The sequence below is a fragment of the Schistocerca nitens genome, chromosome 3, assembly GCF_023898315.1.
Source record: "Schistocerca nitens isolate TAMUIC-IGC-003100 chromosome 3, iqSchNite1.1, whole genome shotgun sequence".
In the NCBI taxonomy this organism is placed as follows: Eukaryota; Metazoa; Arthropoda; class Insecta; order Orthoptera; family Acrididae; genus Schistocerca; species Schistocerca nitens.
The window spans coordinates 778,318,399-778,343,245 of record NC_064616.1 but is presented as its reverse complement, the minus strand read 5'-3'; the positions used below and the strand labels follow the sequence as shown (position 1 = coordinate 778,343,245).

The window sequence follows — 24,847 nt, the reverse complement described above, 5'->3', positions numbered from 1 at the left end:
ATTAGTATTTCCAGGCAACACTATGCCTCCACACAGTGACACCTGGACCACCAAAAACATGTTCAACAAGGTTCCTGGGTGCATTACATGTTCCCACCTCTCACCATATGAGAGAATCCATTACTGTCAAACATGATCATTTTCATCATCCACGTGTTATGTGAGACAATAGTACAATCACCAGTCAATGTTACTGTGACACTGTACTCTTTTCACATGCACACACTAAGCAATACAATCAGCCTGACTTCATTTTTATGAATGACACTGCAAGGCCACATCAAACAGCACAGGTGGAGCAGCTCTTTTCATGAGAGTACATTTGGCAAATGCTTTTACCAGCCTGTTCCAACTTTGTCTGGGTGAGGGGGTTATGGGACTAAACAGTGCAGTCTTCAACCCCCGTTCAAAATTTAGTGACTTTGACCATGTATTTGATGTGTTGGGGAGACATTCCATAACTTCCACATGCAGCATTACCAACAATTAACTGCACTGGTTGAGAACATCCTATTGTAAGAACCCCTTACTAATCTTGTCTTGTGGCCAGCATGGAAGAAAGTTGCAGAGCACACACTGCCATTCATGGTGATCACAAATCATACATCCTATTAAGAACCATGCTCTACCTTTTGTAATGTTCAAGAGACCATCATGAATTTTAGCCACTTCAGTGTAATTAGTCTGAATAAAGGTCATTTTTGTTTATCTGATTGTGTATTCCCTCTCTCCTGTGCTACACTGTAGCAGTTCTTTCTACATATGGGCCAAGTTTCATCACTGTGTTACTTGGCAGTGACATGTGAAAGTAACTTTCAGTCTTACTTTTTTTTTACACCCTTTTAAACAGGGCCTTCATAACAAAAACAATGACGTAGCTAAAAATTAGAGGGACCCACTTCCATAAGGGGAATGAAACTTGACACTAACATCAGCTTCAACTGATAATAAAATGTGAGTTAACTCAACTATAGGCTATGCACTTTATAGATGTAAAATTTAAGTAACATTGGGCACACTTTTAGAATGTAGTAATTTTTTTTCACTACAGGTATTTTGGGGATAAGGGCCCCTTTTCCCACTGTGTGGAACCAACCTATCACAATTCAGATTGTTGAACCATGCACCAGCTCATCACAAAGCTGATCTCAGATACAATTGGATGCAGTTTATATGAACAATGAAACTTGCAAAATGCAGAAAAAATACAATCTGCTAATACCATCCAGCTTCTTTGGCCCATGACATCAAACTTGCACACACAATCATTGCCATCCAGTTGGCATAAAGTGTGCCAAAACTATTACAGTTATACTGTGTCTCATTCATTAGCTTCAACAGCAACTGAATTATCACCTTTCAACCTAACCTAGATATTAGTAATCATGGTCATGCCATACAGAGGCAAAAAAGTTGTTTTATCTCTGTTAGCATGCATATGATCAACAAAATTACATCACTACAAATCAAAACTGACATCTAGTACCATCATGTTAAATTGACCGAAAGGGCCTGTCCTCAAATATGCAGAAAGTTTCTTGTAATTAGTGCTAATTTAATCTATTTTGGCAAAAATGATAGTTTTTCAATTATTCATATGATGCTTTCATTACTGCGAATTACAATTACACTTTGATGGCAACCACTTGACCACACAACAGTATGCGCATTACTAACTTCACAGGTATGTGTTCATACAGAAGTGAGTTAATATTAAGGCCTCAATGGTTGGGTTATTTGTTTTACACTAGCTGAAACAAAACCATTTTTCCAATATGCTCATAAAAAGTATAAGAGAACAAGCTAGAAATTGGCTTAATAGTGTAATGTGTGTAATTTCCAGGAACAGATCCATAAATAAACCAACACTTTAGTAGTTACAGGTCTTTCAACACCCTCATCCTCCCCACAAAAAATTGGGCTTAGTTTCCTGTGAAGAATCTTTGGCAAAAAATGAGAAACCAAAAATATTAAAACTGCTTTGCGAAAGGAAAAGTTCAGTGCTAAAACAGAAGATTGCCTAAAGGACACAGGCCACTTCACCCCAGTAAGGAGTGCTGTAACTGCCATCAAGTAAGTTTGTTATGGTAAAATGACTTGCTACCTATTTCATATAGCTGCCAAACTAATTACCTAAAGCAATATTAATGCACAACAGTGAAATTATTTCACACAAAAATCTGTTAGCTGCTAATGCAAATTATATTTTAAAATGTTTCATTTCTGCCATGCAGATCACCAAGAGTTGTTTTCACATGTAAAACATCAGATCTGCACAATAAAGAAATTAAAGAACTATAATCACCAGAAAATTGCTGGAAATTTCCATCAACTGTTAAGATATTTTGTAAAATATATTTACAAGCTAGTTACCACCAACAGTAAGTGCCCAAGCATCCCTGGATTTTCTGTTCCATATTAAAAAAGTCAAACAATGTTATCAAGCACTGCATGCATGTAATGTGAATGCAATAATTTATCACAAACTTGTATGCTGTGGGACATTTTCATGACAAGTGCAGCAGTTCAACAGTAAGTAGCGTACGGAACTTTTTTACTGTTGTTCCCTTGAAACTCATACCAAATCTAACAACTACTATGCAGGTTTGTTAGATCATGTATTTGCTCAAATATTCTTAACAAAGATGGTCACCTCTTGGTGCAAGGACTACTGAGATTTATATGACCTCAACTGCTTATGACAGATAATCCACCATTTACCGAACTGCAAAAATAAGGAACAATAAAGTTAAAAAAAATAAATGCAAAATGTTTTCATGAGTCTCTGAAAAGGAATCTGAGAAACAATGAATATAGGTAGTCTTGAAGGAAGATTTGAAATGTTAAGGATATGGGAATTTTGTTTCTCAAGGATTTCGCAAGCATAGCATGAACATTTTTATCAGTTCTGAAGTTTCTGCCAATGGATGTACCCTTAATTTAAGTGCCAAAGAACACCACTGTGACACTTCCTTTATTAACCCATAAAACTACTATACAGCAAAATCCATTGCAGAATGCAGGAATGACAGTGCTACAAATGAAATCCTACATTCTACCAATATGTGATGAGTGATGGCAAAAAAGCCAATACCCAAAAACCCAGTGTTTATAAATATTGCAGTTTTGAGGTCAAGTAAACTGCAGCAAGATGCATGGCACATATTTTCTTATACAACACCTGCACAGACAGCCAAACCCAGGGAATAAGACGAGTCATAACATGCCTTTCTTATTTCCCCAACTACAATTTTTCACATCCTGAAATTCCCGGAAGCAATATAGCATCAACATTAGCCATGCTTATCAGGATTACTCATGTGATTGATCTTTTAAAGGTTTTTTTCCACAATATCTATACAAGTAACACTGACAATGTCTTTAGTATAGTGCAAGCAAACACCCCCCTGCCCAATTAATCCTCACTAAAATGTATACAACTTTAGGATGTTCAGCCACTGCTAACAGTTGTGTGCATTGCAGAATACAAATTTCAAATTTTCAGTCTTCGTTTCAGGGACTGTGAATGAAACAAAACCCATTAACAGCACCATTTTTGTTCCAACAATGGACCACCTGAGAACAAAGATTTGGCATATTCTTTTAATAAGTATCAATAAGAATAGCATTATTGATACTCTGCCACTTCATGTACAAATCACAATGATTAAACCTGCGATGACTTTGCAAATGCGTAACTATTTCTTTTAAAATTAACCAACTGTTATATATTACTATTTTTCCATGATTTCCAAACTAGATCGTTCTCAGACAGCATCCCATAGTTCATAACCTGATAATTTTAACACTGATGGGAGATGTGCAGACAATCAAATCCTACATAGTATTTTTGAGCATACCAAACTTATCAAATTGCCTAAATTTACATCTCATCTTCTAGAACAATCTCTCAAAAAGACTAGCAATTTGAAGTGAATATATAATCACAATAGCTGTTAAGTTAAGGTCACAACCGTCAAACTTTTTTTCAGAAAAAAATTTATGGCAATGGCATGCTATTTCCTACGTGAGCAACAAGAAATATTTTAAGGACACTGGTACAAATCTAAATTGCTGCACCACAGTACTACAGAACTCCACAAGAGCCAAAGAAAAATTACACAGCCAACTGATAAAGTGGAGTATCAAGCAGTAATTAGTTGTTGGCAACCATGTCAGGCCAATCCAGACAGTTGATGGAGTTAACTGGATTGTTCCACTGCCACCACAAATTACTTTGCAATACTCCACTTTATCAATAGGCTGCACTATTTTATTTTGTCTACTCTAGTGTCGTGTTACCATACTGTGACAGGATTTCAAAGTGAACAAAACAGCAGACTTATCTGTAAACAAAAAGTAGCAAAGGTTCTTTCCAAAACAAAAAAAATTATTTTCTGAGGTGCAGTATAAATCTTTACGACTACTCATTTATGGTCACTACTTGCTTTATCACATTTTGAAAATTACAAATGAACTGTTAAAAACTGAATTATGTTTTAAGCATTTTCCACACTATTATTCTAAACCAAACAGCACAGTTTTTTGACCACATATAAAAGGTTCCACATTCTTTGTTTTTCTTTCTTTGTGATGTAACCAGAAGTGCCAAATTACGTATTTCTTCAAAGTGGCTTCTTCCATGTTATGTAGCTATATATAACTGCCCCAATAAGTGAGCTCTTGACTAAGTAAAGCTGAGATATACTATCTCTAGTAATTTTTAACTTTAAAATTATATCTACACTGAAGTAGTGAAATCCTAAATTAGGATGTTGAGAGAGGGAAAATAATGTGAACACACCTTTAAAAGAATTTTTTAAAACTTTTTGTTCCACCTCAACTATGCCAAGGTTGAGAACAGGCTTAAAATTTCTACTCTCGCCCAGTGGCAACTGTTTCTCCTCATTCTTAAACTATTTAATCAGTCATATCTCAATAATCTGACAACCAAATCAGTAGGGCACAGAGTAATAAAGCAGAGTCCTGCTTGGACCAACAAAAACTGAATTTGTGGCCACACATTGTGTGGAAATGGAAACTAGAGCAAGACATTTTTCGCACTTATTACTTAGCACTAAAAAATCAATTTGTGATGGTTCCCATTTTAAAGATAATTCATTAGCAAGAGTGAAAGAATACAAATGGTCAGGATGACCAGTGACAGTGCAACTCTGCTTTGTCCAGAGTCGCACTTAACAATGCAACTCTGTCAGCACTATGTAACTACTTGGCTGATTACACCAAACAATTTAGAGTTTAACTATGAAGGTATGCATGTGATACATATGAGGCACCTGTACAACATTAACAGTAAGTCCTCACACTCTTCCCTCCAGCACACAAAAGTTACTTCTACATCTGACAACATTCTAGAACACACTATTTTCCCTAAAAAGAAAGCCTCAATCTATTAAATTTTGTTTGCTGCTTCCATATATATGACATGAAATTTGGACAGGGACATTTTGTCATTAACTAATATCAAACCAAAATGAGGAAATAGAGGTTATCAAAAGGAACAACTACAGAATGCAGAATCTGGGAAAGAAGATTGTCATTACAAATTCAGTGGCTCCACTAACAAACTATGATCAGCCAACCTTATCCAGACAAATTACATTACAGATCAGTGCCAACATAACTGATTTCAAAAATGAATATCAATAGATATCACAGCCTAAGTCCCAATTCCCTAATTGGTCCAAGCAGAAAGGCAGTACTACAGCATTTACTATACCCACAATAACTTCTACATTTACTGTCTCAAACTAATATTTTATGTTTAAAATTACATATGACTTACTATTGTAAAAAAAATCAGCCCACAAAAGTAAATTTTTTGACCCAGAGGGATAAATGTGAAATTAAGTTCAATGATAAAGGTGGAAAAATTTCAAAAGCCTTTATGGATGGATCCACAGCTACTGTAAATTTCTTCAAGTAGGTCTTTCCCACAGAGATGTCTTTTGAATTTAAACACTATCTTCGTCCAGCAATTGGATAATTCAACCGCCTTGCATATTAAACTACATAATAGAAATTATACAAACAGCTTGATCTATTCCAGACAAGTGTGGTGAAAAGCACATGTGATGGTGGGATCCATAAGAAGTTTCACACAACCATAGTAGGCACAGACATGTATTACAGATTAGTCCATGTACAAGATTTAAGAAGAGCAATCATCACATGGGTTGTCACTGTGCCAGTATATACCATAAAATCCATAAGCATAACAAACACACACGGCATATTTTAAAGTCGTGTATGCTGTTACAGTAACAAAATCCACACAAGGATTGCACACTCATTTTACAAATGGGAATCACATCTGCAAAGGTTGTGATCATACCCACTGTGGTTATGCAAGACTTAAGGCGGCAGCAGCAACCACCAGATTTGTTGCTGCTCCACCCCCCCCCCCCCACACACACACCAGAAAGAAAAGCATTGAGTTTAAACAGTATTTTTTAATTAATATCATTGAACAATACGTCCACAAAAAAATAATGGAATTTACTGCCAACTATACTTAAAGTTTAAAAGAATATTTCAATATAACTTTCACAGAAGTAATTCTTGATATCAAGCTTTCTAAAGTATTACATTGTTCAGTTGTGCCACTGTTCTTGCTAGAGTGCAATATGTGGAACATATTATGCTGTAAGTGCAACAGTACTTATGTAGCTTGATAGTGCTCAAGGGGCCAAAATTAGCAAACTGCTAAATAATGACAGTTATTTGGGAAATACTCCCTTTAAGAAAACTAATTTTACTTTCCCTGATTTGATGTGCTAATCATGTGAGCAATAATCTATGCTAACAGTTAAAGAGCCTACCATTCTGCCTCTTAGAAATAGTGATGCTTTAAATCATTAAGAATGTAACAAACATATCTATTATTTGCCCTGCTACCCCTATCCTTCCCCACTTCAGAACCTGATAAAACCTTGACCATGCCAACTATGTGCTTCAGACTCTTGTCTGCAATTGGGACTTCCCTCACTTCCTCTTTACATGCAACTTATTTAACAATTTCAATTTATCTATTTGCACAGGTCTAGTTCCTGCAGTGACAATTCAAAAGACAAAAGCCTACTGTACAACTTTCCTCCAATTTTAAGCAAAATTGAATTTAAATTTCCCATCTCTTTTCCTTACGCAAAATGTGCACTGCAAATTATTACATCATTTGCGAAAGATGAGATGGGTAAATCACTTTTTATCATTTCATTTTCTCCCATATACCTCACAGGTTTCACATATTTGAATAGTTTTCAAGAAATGGTTGAGCACTTCATGAGTAACATATTTAAAATCCCATTTTACCACTAACAATATATCAGTATTTTCTGGATCCATATTTTACCTTATACACTGTTCCAGGCTGCTACAACAACTGCACTGATTAGAACTAGAGTTATCACAAGAGCGAAACAAAATACTCCTGGTGCACGAGTAAGAAATTTAGAAAATTTATATGATGAAGTGTCAACATATAGTTGGAGAGAAACCTGTACATAATTTCATTATTCCTAACCAAATCAAAGTGTAGTGGGCTGAGAGATGTGCCTTAATTTTAGTAAGCCTGAAGCAACAGGATTGAAACAGTAATTCAAGTGGCTGCACAATCCAAAATTAAATGTATGAAATCTGTAAGACAACGAATAAGCTATGAAAGGAAAATGGGTATCTTACTACTTATAAAGCACTAATGATAGTTGTCACTGTACTGTGATCATATGAACCACATCAGCATACCCATGAAAAGATGTGGCAGTATAGAAAGGGAAGCGGGGGTGGAAAAATTACAGACGTGGCTTCGTTGGTAAGAGACAACCAACTGTCTTACCAGCATTAATAAAGACTGTTGGTGGCAACAAAAAGAACTTAGATTAATTGCTCTGTAATAATGTACAGTATCTCACATAGAAATGTGACTTATCTGTGAAAAGTTACATTATCTGGCTCCATGGATTAATGTGGAGGTAAAATTGCATCTAAAAAACTTGCAACAAAATAAAGAGTTTTACTGTTCAAGCTTAAAAGATCAACAGGAATGTAAAATGACTACCAACACTTAAGATGAACTTATCTTACAGATAAGTTTGTTCAGTACAATTACAGTGGTATTGTCTTATCAAGTACTATAAAGATTGCCAAAATTTTCCACTAATATTAATATTTTGCCTTCAAACGTTTTTGAACTTTTACCAGAATTGTGTGCTCTTTGCTATCCAATACCTAATATATTAGGCACTGATAACAGAAATAGCCAAGGTTCAGCAATGCTCAATAAATTACTGCTACTTATATTTAAATATTTCTTCAACGCAAAAAACTGCAGCATGAGTTGCAGTTGCCATACTGTTCACCACAACCTTCATTATGGAAGCCATGGAAAAATAGTGTATAGATTAACGGAAGTCTTGCTGCAGTTTACGACTTCAAATGCTGACATTAGTCTATTCCTGCATTCCACCCATGCAAAAATGTCTCACATATTGACAAGAAAAATAAATATAACAGACGTTTGCACTCCAATTTGCTACACTAAGGAGATCTAGTGAAGGAGAATGATAAAGACAAGCAGCCAGCCAGTTCGGAATAACACGTAGAAGAAGAATACGTTTTGTGTTTAAATACGCTGCCACTTTTCTAGAACAGGCCAACGAGATTATCCCCGCCAAGAAACATCCACAACAGGAAAGCTGCAAGGAATAATTATACAATGTTTACCCTGGACAAAGTTTTGTTTTTAAAATGCATAATTATCTCTTTCTTTGTTCAAGTTGATAGCCCACGGGGATCATGTTCAAATTTGCCATGTAGGCTATTTGATGAACTGCACTTATACGCCTAGTGCACGAGAGTAGCTCTCTGAAATAAAAAGACAACAAAAAGCAGCACTAACAGAAATAATATGGTAAAGTTGAGCTTAAGAAAAAGAAACACTAAAAGCCACTTTCAAATAGGCTTTGTTAATTTCATTAGAAGAGTTAAGATTTCTCTTAGAAAGACTTTTTACAAATTACATAATTAGTACATATGATAACTCTCACTGAAAAGTATAAAAAGACTCAATAATTAATGGAGTGAACACACAATTACTCAATCTTTTGACAGGATAACCCTAGGGGCCATTTTGTTTATCCCAAAGTATTGATTATCTCATACAGTGAAACACGCAATTCTTATTTCATTACAATAATCAAACTTACAGCATATACATCGATTACCGTATGAATCGCTTACAATGAGTATTGATCTGAACTAATAACATTATAATCGTAAGACGTAAGAAGTAACACTCCCTAATAATGAAATCTACTATTTCCTCAATAAAGTTATATAACGGAATTATCTCTAATTCTCATTGATATATTCAGTTTCCTTTGCTTACCTTTCTTGTCAGACATTATTTCGGTATCACAAAGTAACGCGTCTAATGTGCAGAACTCAGTTGCCTCTAAAATGGCTTAATGGCAGCACAAAAAGTCGAAACATGCATAGATGCAAACAAATTGTCGACTCCTACACCCCAATGGAACCTCTGAAAAACAACCAGCGCCTTACGTGGCGGTTATCAGAAACAAAAGAAAAGGCGGCGTCATCAGCACTTGCGTAGTTTGCGTTGTAAGTGAAACTGATAACCATTGTTTCTATTTGATTCAGTATAAATAGAACGAAATGAGTACTAAATAATTTTTTTAATTTCACGAGGTAAAAATAAAATTTGTCTCATTCATCCTGTTGTTTAGGTTAGCTTTTTGTCTCTTTTTACTTTCAAATATACAAATCGCTTCATTGTTGTCACGATTTCTACAATAAAATTTTAGCATGTAGTAAAAGATATGTGAATTAATTTGTTTGTTGATTTTGTTTGCTATTCTATTCTGTATGCAACTATTGCAATGGCCCATAAGGATTGGCTTTTTTTAACGTTTTTAACAAAAATAAACAGGAAACGGACAGCTAAATAATCAATAATATATTCTCAGTCGTTGTTTACAACTTCGTCCCAACGTTCAATAAGTTTTTCAGTGCGTCGACGGTAGAAATCTCCTGATTTTCACTCGAAGAAATGCTCCAGCCAAGCCTTGAGTCTACGTCATTATTAAGCGAAACACCACGTAATGAATTCGAGAGGGATCGGAACAGTTGGAAATCCCAAGGCTCCAAGTCGGGAGATTACGGAGGATGTGACAAGTCTCAGCCAAGCGTCTGAATGGCTTCCTTGGTGATATGAAGGCACTGTCGTGTTGCAGAAGAAAGCCATGCCAAGGGAAAGTTCGTTTTTGTTGGACAGCGTTGTTGAGTCTTTGCATTTGGTGGACATAAAGTTTCGCATTCACTGCTTGGATTCGATGGTTTTACATGTCTTTGAGGTATGAATTACCGTCTTTGAATTGAGTAAACGAATTTTGAGCTGTCATAAGAGGCATCGCTTGTTCGCCATACTGTTTACAAATGTCTCAAGCAACTTCTATGCCTTTGGCACCCCGATTAAAAGCAAACTGCAGAAGGTGACCAAAATGCTCTTTTGTGTCGACTTGACACTCCTATTAATGACCTGAATACAACAGAAAGTATATCTGCATAGAAAACTAAACACATTATTTTAGAGAGCATATAATTATCCATAGAATAATATAAAATGATTTGCCAAAACATTTTATTTCTCACGCAAAATTTTCATTAAACGAACGCCAGGACTTGTGGGCTAACCTAATAAAAAATGGTTCAAATGGCTCTGAGCACTATGGGACTCAACTGCTGAGGTCATTAGTCCCCTAGAACTTAGAACTAGTTAAACCTAACTAACCTAAGGACATCACAAACATCCATACCCGAGGCAGGATTCGAACCTGCGACCGTAGCGGTCTCGCGGTTCCAGACTGCAGCGCCTTTAACCGCACGGCCACTTCGGCCGGCGGCTAACCTAATACATAGACAGTCTGGGATATCAGTCACGTGTAGGTATTCGGTACCGTTCTAACGTAAAAATTAAATAAAATACTCATGTAGAGTCTCGCCTCATGTGTTTCATTCCAAATATCGCACTAACTGACTGAGGATTACTTTATCTTCGTCATTATTTGTATTTCATATGACATTCAACTTGCAAATTCTTGGCCTCCCAGACATCCCCTTCCGCAAATTTACTGATGCTGTCAACATCAGTTTCAGGACGCTATGAAGAAATTTCAGTAACACAGGAAATGTACTGTGCAAAGATCTCCAGAGGATGGACAATTACTAAATAAAATGGACCATGCAACCTAGTAAACTAAGATAGAAATAATTACAATCCATCTCCATAAAAAAAAGGAAGATTAGGCTGTAGAGTTCTCTCGATGATTAGGTCATTAGAGATGGAGTACTCGCTCGTATTGGAGAAGATGGAGAAGGAAATCGGCCATGCCCTTTCAGAGGCCATCCCAGCATTTGCATTAGGTGATCCACGAAACTCACGGAAAACCTAGATTTGAATGACTCGACGGGGATATGAACTCATTTTCCCGAATATGAGTCCACCACTGCACCACCTTGCTACGTCCTATCCCAATAGTAGGAAGGCAAATTACAGACAATATTCAGTTTGAGAAGTCACACATTATAGTAACAGATTTTTAACCTACCAGTGCTATCTTCAGAAATTAGCTAATTAACTTAAAGCCATACGAACATCATGGGATGTAGATGCAATGAGAGTATGAAGAACTGATTTAGCACCGTGAAAAAGATCTGCTGCATATCTGAATAACGTGCACACTCCACTAGTTGACATGCATCTGCCCCATATATTGAGAATTATATCTGGTGCAACACTTTCCACTCTTGTCTTACGTCTATTCACACTGAGCAACGTTGGGCCTCTTCGCATCTGGTGGCGAAAGGACCTCATCAGATACTGGTCCTGGGAACTGAACCACATCTCTTTTCCAATCCATCAGGAAACAGAAGACAGTGCCTGGAAGATGTTTCAAGAATCAGCTGTCACGTCCTTCATATCAGGCGAAGTGTGGAAACAAAAATTGACTGACTCACATCCTTACAACGTCAGTGACAAGCACTGGACATATATTTATCTAGACGCGTTCATGATGGGAGAGACTGTTCACATGGTACACAGTCTTTGCGAATAAACTTCTAAGGACAGAGTGACTACTGCACAACAGGTGCAAAACAAAGCAAGTTGGTAGAGCACTGCTAAATGAAACGTGTTTGGCTGTCAAGAGAGCAACGAGTGAAGCCTTCGACGACTACCATAGAAGAATGTTATCGAAAAACCTTTCACAACTGCCAAAGAAATTCTTGTCACATCATAAGGCTGTCAGTGGCACTACAGTTAGTATCCAAACACTTGCGGATGACACAGTAACCGAAATTGAGGGTAGCAAAGCAAAAAACAGCAATGATGATCTGCGTTTTCAAATATTCATTTACAAAGAAACATCCGGAATTGCTGTCCCAGTTTAAATCTAGCAATGATGAGTGATATAGATGTTAGTATCAGTAGCGTTGAGAAATGGCTGAAATCATTAAAATTTTTCAAGGCTCCAGGACTGAATGGAATCCCTACCAGATTTTGTACAGGTTCTGTGACTAAATTAGCCCAACTCTTAACCATAATATACCACAAATCACTCAAAAACAAAAAAAATGTGTTGAGTGGTTGGAAGTAAGCACAGATTCACACCCTGTCTTCAAGATTGGCAGCAGATGTGATCCACAAAAACTATCGTCCAATACTTGCTATAGATTTTTGAACATATGCTAAGCTCAAACATAATGAGGCATCTCATACAGAATGACCTCTTCTATTTCAACTGGACTGGCTTCTTGAAACGTTAGTCATGGGAAAGCCTTTCTTCTCATACGACATCCTGATAGTCATGGATCAAAGCACACAGGTGGATGTATCATTTCTTGACTTCCAAAAAACATTTGATTCATTACCACAACGACGCTTGTCAACGAATGATCACATGAGGTATTAAACGACATTTGTGACTGGACTGAGGATTTATTAGCAGTGAGGACAGAACATGTTCTTGTGGATGGAGAGTCAAGAACAAATGTAGACGTATGGTAACTGGAGGTGTATCTGAAGGCAGAGTGTTTGGACCCTTATTGTTCATGTTTTTGTGTGTATGCTGCCTCAGACCTGCGCCCAGAAACTTTTCCTTGGAAACGGCACATCCGATCTTTTTCGGTTGAAATGCGTCCTAGGCGTTTCGATAAGGTTGAATAGAATGGTGAAATTTATATTACCTGGAAGCTGCTGGAGAGGGAGGAAACAATCTTCACTTCAGAATTCCAAATGGTACATTGGTAAAAAGCTAGAGCAGTTGAAAAAAGCTTTCAGAACTGAACATTTTTAACTAAAATATTTTTTTGTATTTTTCGTCTCTTCGATTATATTAAAAAATCTCTTCCTGGCAACACGCCACGTCAAGCTATTCAATCATAGTGAACCTAAACTTATGACGCTAGGAAGAGTAACTTGCATGTAGCCTACTCGTTGCTTGGATCATTACTCGCATCTAACAAGAGTAGTTTTGGTTATTCATTGGTAAAGGTTACTCTGCTAATCTTCAGTTTGTTTATGTTATTCGTTCAGTAATGGATTATTCCAATTAAGAGATGCTGGATATACTTATTGTACTCAGGGAATGTCGCCAGAATTATATACGAGCAGAGTGTATTTATACATAGTGAAACCAAGACTGTTCACGCCAGTAACGATACGTTTTCGCCGACTCGAGGCACGGATTCGAAATAGTGGCAAAGTGCAACCCAGCCAACATTATAAAAAACAAATCGGAAGACGTATTAGAGGCTTTATAAGTGCAGATATTCTCCTGTAATAACTCCTGGTCCACATCTTTCTCTACAGCGAATAGTACAAGATTCTGTGGTGAACAGAAGTACTGCCTTGAAAATGCTACATGATAATTGTTATCTATCTTGAAGCAACAACGAGTTCTAGTTTTTCTGCATTTCGGTGAGACTTCTCCATGAATAAAAAGCTGTGGCCGCATGTGCTGCCTTTCTGTCTATACATTCAATATCTCCCATTAGTCCTATTTGGCATTAGTTAGTCCTGCCTGATTAATGTCACACAGAGTTTTTTAAGCAACCTTCTTTGTAGACTAGTTGCATTTCCCTAGTATCCTACAACTGAACCACAAAATACTACCTACTTTACCTACAACTGAGCATATGTGATCATTCCAGTATTCTCACAAATTGGAGCACCTAGGTATTTTTATTAGTCGACTGATTTCTATTGTGACTCATTGATATCATAGTTGTATGGTACTATGTATCTGCATTTTGTGAAGTACACAATTTTACATTTATAAACATTTAAAACAAATTACCAATATTTGTTCCACTTTGAAATCTTGTCAAGATCTGACTGGATATTTTTGTATTTTTCCGTAATATATTTCATTATAGATAGCTGCATCATCTCCAAAAAGTTAAAGTTACTATTAATATTGTCTATCAGGTCATTATATAAAACACAAACAACCAGTGTTTAAACACTCTTCTCTGGGAAATCCCTCAAGTTAGTACTACATATGTCAGTGACTCTTTTTCCAAGATGTGGCTCAGTGTTCTCCTTTTCAAGAAATCCTAATGCAAGCCACAAATTTTATTTCATCCCCCATATGATAGTATTTTTGTTAACAAATGTTGTTGTGTTACTGAGTCAAAAGGTTTGAAAAAGTTAAGAAATACTGCAACCACCTGATTGTATTGATCCGTAGCTTTCAAGATGTCATTTAAGAAAAGTCTGAGTTGGCTATCACATGGCTAATGTTTACAGAATGCAAGCTGGATGACATGAGTGAGATCCGCCTCTTCAAGATCCAACTTATCGTCAACGCCATAATGATTACCTACAAAATAATCATAGTTACATTTAAATCGTTTGTTTTTGGTTACATCACGTATGAGTTTTTCATCTGTTTATATTTTAACAAATTGTTTAGCTGAAGACGAATTACATGTTGCTGCCAGCCCCTTTTGTTGGATGAAATAGCATAAAGACAAAATGGGAGCATGTGCACAGTCATTCTTCCCACACTCCATAAACGAATTGAATGGAAAGAGACCATAATAAGCACACTGGACCAAACATTAGTCATCCCAAGGAGATCTCAATCTAGTACTGCGCAACATCGCCTCTGGCCTCAACAGTGGCCTTCGGCGAGTATAAGAGTCCACATGTTTCCTCAGGTACACCATATCCACTTGAAAACAAACTGATGATTAGATCCTGCAGAGTGATTTAAAAGCCGGCCAGTGTGGCCGAGTGGTTCTAGGCGCTTCAGTCTGGAACCGCGCGACTGCTACGGTCGCAGGTTCGAATTCTGCCTCGGGCGTGGCTGTGTGTGATGTTCTTAGGTTAGTTAGGTTTAAGTAGTTCTAAGTTCTAGGGGACTGATAACCTCAGATGTTACATCCCATAGTGCTCAGAGCAATTTGAACCATTTTTGAGCCATCAAAGTATGGAGTTGTCCATAGCTACATTTCACCCTCTGTTCCAAATAGTCCCAGAAATTTTCTGTGGGATTAAGATTATGCGATTAACCGGGCCAGTCGAAGTGCAATAGAGTCTCTGAGTGTTCACAAACAAGGAATGTATGTGTGTAGCTCTGTGAATATGGTCCAGCCGGAGTGGCCGTGCGGTTCTAGGTGCTACAGTCTGGAGCCGAGCGACCGCTACGGTCGCAGGTTCGAATCCTGCCTCGGGCATGGATGTGTGTGATATCCTTAGGTTAGTTAGGTTTAATTAGTTCTACGTTCTAGGCGACTGATGATTTCAGAAGTTAAGTTGCATAGTGCTCAGAGCCATTTGAACCATTTTTGTGAATATGGCTGTTGTTGTCTTAGTGGAAGGGAGTGTCCACAGTGAATCACATCATGAAGAAATATGGTAGAGGAAAGCGCAACACTAGGTCACTGAGAATATTGAAGTAAACATCTTGGTTCATTTTCAATGTAACCTGAAATAGTAAGCCCAAGTCATAATATGAAAAACACTCCAAAACATCACAGAACCACATCCAACTGAATTACACTCTCCACACACTGTGGATATAGCGCCTAATAGGGCTTATTGGAATGGCAAAATTATGACTCGTCGGACCATCACTCGCTTCCTGTTAGCTGGTGTCCTGTTTCTGTTTTTTGGTTAACTGAAGGCTTGCAGCTTTAATTGCTCCTGTGGGAAATGGACTTTCCCTAGGTATCCACAGAAATATCCATCAGATGCAGTTGCTTCAAAATTTCGCTTTGAAAGTGATTAGTATGGACTTGCATTCTTTGGAAACAACAATTCCTGTCCGGTTTGAAGTCGATTGTCATTGACAAGGCATGACACTCGTCTCCTGTCCCTGTCAGTCAGGATCTTTTTACGACCTCCGTTCCTACGCCGTTTTACATGGCTGCGAGTTGTATACCATTCCCTGCAGACACTTTGGACAATCCACATTGACAAACCAACAAATTGGACATCTTCATTCACCGCATGGTCATGGGCAAATCTCAACACAATAACTCATTTCTACCATCCTGTCACATCTCAAAGTCGACCCATCCTACTGAGCAGATTCTTTAAACTGGCTGATACATACACATCACTTCACTCCCATTCCATGTGTCAGTGGTCGATGGTCAGAGGGCAGCATGGTACCAGTTCTATACCATCTACAGCGTTCCAAAGTGACCAATATATTATTTTTTTGTCTGACAAGCTTTTGTAATACAATTAGAAGTATTCTTTTCCATAACTGAACAAAACTAAGCAAGATGTGCTGTGGTGTGTGAAGAAACGCTTCTACTCTATGTCAGTTGGGCTAGCTGAATTCTGTTTGTGATTGTGGCACTGATATAGACTCCACGATGTACGTCGAAAGCGACGTTCATCGCAAGCATTCATTTAATAGAAGAGCTAAATCAAGTACCTCCTGAGCCACTAATTTACCTGCAAGAATTGGATATTCACCTGTGAATGACTGATGGAGAATTTGAAACCTATGATTTTGGCTTTATTTAATTTTCTGTATTTTATGTAGATTTGTACACATAACGTTTGTTCTGATCGTTTGCTATTCTTGCATTGTGTACAAAATAATAATTCCTTGCAATTTATAACATGTGAGTGGTTATCTGCAAATGAAAATTAAATGTGTAACCAAAGTTGTGAAACTGGTAAATAATATTATTAAATAAGTAGTATGTTATTAAATTCATTGTTAATTCTGATGAAAAGGGATAGAAAAGCTGAATATGCTGAAAGACGCTTAAGGGGGGGTAGGATGTCAAAATTTTTTAAAAAATTAAAAATTCGACTTTTCAAAAATATGCCTATTTTTTAGTGCACATCTTCCTGAACAGTCTGATTATAAAACATATACATTTGAGAGGTTATAATGCATGTTATTCAGTCTCAAGTGTACCAAGATGCAGCGCCACACTCCTTTGCACAGCATTCTTCTGTCATACATAAATATATTTCTGCTATTGATGGAAACCATCAGACCGATATTCAGGGACCTTGCAAATGAAAACTTATTGAAGAAATGTCTTCATGGCAGTACTCAAAACCCAAATGAAAGTTTTAACCAATGTGTATGAGAAAGATTGCCAAAAACCATTGTTGTGGGAAGAAATAAACTTGCTATTGATGTTTATGATGCATTTTCATGTTTTAATGATGGTGTGCAAAGCAGGAAATATATTTTAGAGAAAATGGGAATTGAACCTGGACTGAACTGCAGCAAAGCTTTGTATGCGACAGACAGAAGGCGTGTAGTGAAAGCAGATAAATTATTTTTGGAGGTGATATAATCAAGAAGAGTGCATCATAGGAATGTGAAAAGGAAGAAAACTGATTTATGGTGCTGGACAGTTGTAAAAGAATGACAAATACCAGCAGAAATTTCAATGGCCATTTTCCACAAAACACCAATTTCTATACTTAGGTACATGTAACATCCAAAATAAATTTCCTATTACTTTCAAACTTGGTATGCTTATTAACCACAAACTCCTTAATGCAAAACTCTAGAATTTTCCAAATCTATGAAAAACTGTGGTAAAAATTGAGATAATTAACTATAAAATTTGAGTTTTTTCTAAACATGAAGTTTAAAATGTAACAACTCATTCGTTTTCTCATAAATTAAATAAATTATAGAGTGTCTTACACTTGTAAGTGAGGTTTGTATGCTATGCAAAATTCATCAAGGAATCTTTCTTACTCCTGAAGCAACAAATGCAGCCAATAGTAAGTGAAAAAATGATGAAATTTCACATGTAAAAAATTATTTCGTTGTGTTTTTGAACTTCCACTGCTATAAGTGTGAATCCTGAATCCTTCCTGGTCATGGTAAAAGTATATTTATTGTAATTTATTTGTAAAAGTATAGACAGTGGAAATTAAAATGTCCTGTGGTGCCTTTCCTGGTCCAAGTCAACCCGTTTGACGTCCTACCCCCCTTAAATCCTTTGCCATGAACAGAAACACAGTTCTTGAGGATAGTGTAGAAGTGTGAGTGTGAACAGCTGTTCTCTTGTGCAGGATGGTGAGCTGGGATAAGTCCCAAGTAGCTCAGTGTCAGTAGTAACCTTTATTTACACCCCAACAGTATTTACAGGAAGCTCATGCCCACAACCCGTGGGTGCTGGAGCAGCAGGCATCGTGATCTCTGTAGCTGATGCACAAGAAGTAATGATGACACAGCCTGGCTGTTGCTACGTCTGACTCAGCACAGCAGAATGGAGACTTAGAGATGTCTGCATACTCAAGCTGTTGGCCATCCTGGCTCAGTTGTGATGCACAGTGGAATTTTCAGGCTCTGGCCTCAGTGAAGCTAGCAGGTTGGCAGAGTGTGACACTGGCAGATGCTCACTGGCTCTGTGGCTGGAATGGTCTTGGTTCGACCCTCAGCCCATCAGTGTTGTGGTAGGAGCCCTTGGCAGGCAGTCCTCTCAGGATGATGGTAGAGTGCTAATGGCTTCATGGCAGAAGACTGCACTATAGAAAACGCCAACTCAATGACTCGTCAATTCGATCCAATGACTGACCAGGCCAGGCTGCCAGTATTTAAATTTGTCAAAGCAAGTTTCTTGTGGTGTGGCTGCCACAAATCTCATGCATGCCATGAGGTGAAATGTTCCTGATTTTGGTAATCAGTTGGTCACTGACCGATAGGTGGACTGCCATGCTTAGTGCCACTACAGCCCATTGCAGCAAGTGGCTGCCTGTGGCAACAAAACCTCTTACACTAGGCTTGTGACATTACACTCTTTCCCCCTCAAAAAATTCTGCACATCCGAATTCCCTCTGCTGCTCTACCTGGAACTAGATAACTTTCAACAGTTCATTTTGGACATTTTTGGCCCATTTGTCAATGATAATGAAATTCTCCAACAGCTGTGTAGCTAAGATCTTATTTTGTATTATTTTATTTTGATGACAACCAGTTTCGGTATTCCACTATGCCATCTTCAGGCCCCAGACAACTTGACGCAAAACCCAACTGCCGACGACATATTAAGAGAAACACAGCATACAAAGTGCACGCTAAGAACATTCACAAATACATTGTGGGCCTAGGTTATACAGCAAAGCGAAATAAAAAGCTATTATTTGGTATCCTTTATATTATTTAAGAGGTCGGTGTCTAGTTCTGATCATTTTAATGTTTTTACGTGTTCTCTTATAAATCCGTGGTGTTAAATAGTTTTATGAGTAACATATATGTACACAACTTTTAGACTATTGTGCTGGATGTACACAAGGATTTGGTTTAACTCCACTACTTTCATTTTGTTCCTTTAAGCGCTTTCATGATTATCTCGTCACTTTCTGTAAGCTTGCTTTCTACACCCTGATATACACTACATGTATATTATTATGCAGGGGCCTGAAGACGATGTAGAGGAATGCCGAAACTGGTTGTCGTCAAAATAAAATAAAATGAGGTCTTAGCTGCACGGCTGTTGAAAAATTTCATTAATACTGACAATTACTTAACCAGATGATGTCCTTGGTCCATGATGGATCAACAGAGATTGATATTTTGGCTCATGTCATTTTTGGAAGCTCGTTTCTGGAGCTTCCAGTGTCTAAAACAGATACTCAGAGATACTTAAAATTTTTCCAGATTTGTATATTTGCAATCACTCTCTGGCCCTGAGAGCTAGCACTAGTACTAGTAGTCTTCACGATAACTGCTGGATGCTCTGAAAGACTCTCGTGAGCCCTCGCTGGCAGAGTAGAAATTTATCCTCACTACCTTCCATTATTGTAATTATTATTGCGAAAATGGTGAGTAGTATGATAGTTAGCAGACTGAGCGACACCTGATGCTTACATTGATGGCTTTCATGCTAGCAGGCACCTGCAAAAGGCGGATTACTAAAATATGTATAGTATTCCTTGACAGATGCATCTGATACACGTGTAGTGTTGCCAATACTGTTCGTGGCAGTTTGGGTCTCAAGGCAAAGGTAAATTGTTCTTCTCTTCGAACAGCCAATGTGGCAGTCACATAATGGTCCAATGCGCACGTACACTGAAATATAATCCTTTACGTAAGAATACGGCAGAAGTGTTGTAACATAGCAGCGCCTATGCACAGTCATGGGCAGGCACTGTCCTGTCTAAAATCACGTGCTACTGATATCGATACTCATTTCCTATTGGTTGGAATAAACATAGGAGTGTGGTTTTCGGCTATAAATATGGGTCGTTTCTGTACAAGAAGTCATTCGAGTCAGACTTGCTAGCAGCAACATCAACATTACCAAGAGGATCAAAGACTAAACTAAACTCCCCCCGAACACGCCATAGGGCCCACTTGTACTGACTGCCTGCCTTGTCATACTCAGTCCACAGACATCATTGGATGCGGATATATTGGGATCATGTGGTCAGCACACTGCTCTCCCGGCCAGTTTACAAGACAGGAACAACTCTATTCAATCAAGTAGTTCCTCAGTTTGCCTCACAAGGGCTGAGAGCTCCACAATTGCCAACAGCGTTCGGCAGACTAGATGGTCACCCAACCAAGTGCTAGCCCAGCCCAACAGTGCTTATCTTCGGTGATCTGCAGCAAGGAATTAGCAGACATGAAACGCTATTATGGAAATGATGGTTCATAAGAGTCTAATAAATGACTCTGATTTGACTCCAGTGATTCTACAGTTATGTATTTAGGATTTTTTTGTTATTTCCATATTTTTGTATGTGCTCATAAAGTTACATTAGTCTCTTCTTCCTCTTCTTCTTCTTCTGTTGCAGATGTAATGGACATGTGTGGATCCAGATGTGCTGGCAACAACTACTCCATGCCCTGACAAGATGATGATCCATTCATCGCCCCAGACCATTTCGCCTAACCTGTATTTGTGACACCTGGTAACACCACCATCACAGCCTAGTCTGTCATCATAACCACGGTACAGGCTGACGACACCAGCTTGTTTGCTGATGCATCCATGCATTGGACCATCTCGTAATTTCCATGGACCTACATTGCATCGGACATCACTTTGTCAACACTCTGTGCCTAGCAGCAGCAGCAGTACCCTGGTCTACTCTGCTACTGATCACCAAGCCTTGAAGCCAAATTTGACTTCTCTGTGGTTGCTGGCGCTTTTTTTTGGGGGGGGGGGGCAGTATCTTACAAACCCATATTGACAACACAAATGCAGGCTACTGAGTTCCTGTAACTTTTCTCAATGCCTGTCAAGATGTTTTGGAATGGGTGTTCTCTGAAACTGTCAATGATCCGCGGTATCCTGTTATTAAATGCAACACAGTTCTGTACTATGAGCTAATGCACCCTTAAAAGAGGGCTGTAAGGTGGTGAGGACAAGAGCAACGTCCAAATATGGAGAACTGGCATGATATAGCGTGGATATTCAACCGCTGAGTGGCCTATAACTTTCGGCAAGAGCGTCATAGTCGGTATTTTTCCGAAATGCAGGAAAGAGGGTTGGGTAAGGTACTTAGACTTTTACTCCATCTCGATACATATTCACATATCTTTGATTCACTTAATGGGAGTCCAGTTTCATCCCTCTTCTGAAAGATATTGGTGCTAAAAAGTATACATCGATGTCCACAATATAGATGAGAAGGATGGATAAACCTTTGCCCGGTAACTTCTGGATAGTGATAGAAACTACCCTACAAATGCAGTGTTTCTGATTACTTACAGTGCCTCTAATGTCCGTAGGCATTACAATTTCAAAGGCATCTCATTTTCTGTAAAACGGCCTACCAAAATTCGACAAGCAGAACACAGATTATTCAGCTCACATATACACTGTGGCTGTTGATGATGTTAGTGAGCCAGAGGATGACTGTAAGTTCATTGTGTAGAACAAAGAAGTCAAGCATAAGATAGTTGGACTCCTCTACTTTTCAAAATTAGCTGGTCAGAGCCCCAAACATATAGGTTTGTTGGTATTCCCCAAGGATGATGAGCAACACTACTCGTTGATCAAAAACATGTCCCACCTACTTTCCTCCTAGGTGAGTAAAAAGCACTGTAGAAGACATTTTTACCATAGATGTTTCAACACTTTTATCAAGAGAGAGTTTCTAGAAAGGCATGAGCCAGGAATCGGTTAGTGTGGATATGCCTACAGAGGATAAAGAATTCTTACATTTTATGATCGTCCAGCAGCAGGAGCAATGTCCCTTTGGCGTAAACACCAACTTTGGTACCTCATAGTTCCTCTGGCGCTTTGTGAAGACGACCCCAGTGACTCCTATACGACCTTCACAGAACGGCACGCACCATATGCACCAACACATCAGCTTCTATGCTCTTATCGCTCCAGTCGCAACAAATTCGAAACGTACGTCACAGATAATCCTGCAAGATGGTTGATTGTTGAGCTCCATGAGCTCCAAAAACAAGGGTGTGAAGTCTATGGAATTTATTGAAACAATGTTCCCATGACGAACTCGCAGAAGAATGTTGTCTTACACAAGCAGACAGTTGGGCTGCCATTGAATAGAGAAGTGGAAACTCAGTGTAGAGACCAATCTCATCTAACAGGTAAGTTCTACAGCAAAAGTCACAATGCATGCAAGTTGAACTAACAACTTTCATGGCACATACCTGTCTGGTGTGACAATTTGAGCATCGTTCAGCACTTGGGTGATCTCAACTTGAAGGATAAGGTCAGTGTCATTCCTAATACCGTTGAAAAGTACATGTCTTTGTCCAAGAGAATCAAACCAAAAATATCGTTCTGCTTCCTGGATTGGCTTCACTTCATGTACACGTATCTTCAGAAACTTGCTGAGGCAATACATCACGAGGATATGCTTATCACCAGAGCTGCACACCCCAATGACGCAAAGTTTCAGATTTTGACAAAGAAGGGAGTCTTTAATACAAATACCTTGATTCAGAGAAGAGAATGCATGAAACCACACTGACCGACATAACTTCATTCTCTACTAAACTACATCTACATTTATACTCCGCAAGCCACCCAACGGTGTGTGGTGGAGGGCACTTTACGCGCCACTGTCATTACCTCCCTTTCCTGTTCCAGTCGCGTATGGTTCGCCGGAAGAACGACTGCCGGAAAGCCTCCGTGCGCTCTCGAATCTGTCTAATTTTACATTCGTGATCTCCTTGGGATGTATAAGTAGGGGGAAGCAATATATTCGATACCTCATCCAGAAACGCACCCTCTCGAAACCTGGGCAGCAAGCTACACCGCGATGCAGAGCACCTCTCTTGAAGAGTCTGCCATTTGAATTTGCTAAACATCTCCGTAACGCTATCACGCTTACCAAATAACTCTGTGACGAAACGCGCCGCTCTTCTTTGGATCTTCTCTATCTCCTCTGTCAACACAACCTGGTACGGATCCCACACTGATGAGCAATACTCAAGTATGGGCCGAACGAGTGTTTTGTAAGCCACCTTCTTTGTTGATGGACTACATTTTCTAAGGACTCTCCCAATGAATATCAATCTGGCTCCCGCCTTACCAACAATTAATTTTATATGATCATTCCACTTCAAATCGTTCCGTATGCATACTCCCAGATATTTTACAGAAGCAACTGCTACCAGTGTTTGTTCCGCTATCATATAATCATACAATAAAGGATCCTTCTTTCTATGTATTCGCAATACATTACATTTGTCTATGTTAAGTGTCAGTTGCTACTCCCTGCACCAAGTACCTATCCGCTGCAGATCATCCTGCATTTCGCTGCAATTTTCTAATGCTGCAACTTCTCTGTATACTACAGCATCATCCGCGAAAAGCCGCATGGAACTTCCGACACTGTCTACTAGGTCATTTATATATATTGTGAAAAGCAATGGTCCCATAACACTCCCCTGCGGCACGCCAGAGGTTACTTTAACGTCTGTAGACGTCTCTCCATTGAGAACAACATGCTGTGTTCTATTTGCTAAAAACTCTTCAATCCAGCCACACAGCTAGTCTGATATTCCGTAGGCTCTTACTTTGTTTATCAGGCGACAGTGCGGAACTGTATCGAACGCCTTCCGGGAGTCAAGGAAAATGGCATCTACCTGGGAGCCTGTATCTAATATTTTCTGGGTGTCATGAACAAATAAAGCGAGTTGGGTCTCACACAATCGCTGTTTCTGGAATCCATGTTGATTCCTACAGAGTAGATTCTGGGTTTCCAGAAATGACATGACATGCGAGCAAAAAACATTTTCTAAAATTCTACAACGTAACTACGAGTACTGCCATAACGGATGAGAAGTATGCACACATGATGAATGTTTGGCAGAAGTTCGGC

At 38.5% G+C, this 24,847-nt stretch overlaps 1 protein-coding gene across 3 annotated transcripts in view; it reads right to left on the bottom strand.

Moving 5' to 3' along the window:
* The window catches only part of LOC126248785 (DAZ-associated protein 2-like), a 55,681-nt gene extending 46,116 nt beyond the window's left edge, over positions 1–9,565 (bottom strand). For all 3 annotated transcript variants that reach the window (XM_049950162.1, XM_049950164.1, XM_049950163.1), the window contains exon 1: positions 9,407–9,565. In XM_049950162.1, coding sequence (XP_049806119.1) covers positions 9,407–9,422 — 16 coding nt within the window. In that variant the 5' untranslated portion in view covers positions 9,423–9,565. The remainder of the gene's footprint in view (positions 1–9,406) is intronic.
* Between the last annotated feature and the right edge of the window lie 15,282 nt (positions 9,566–24,847).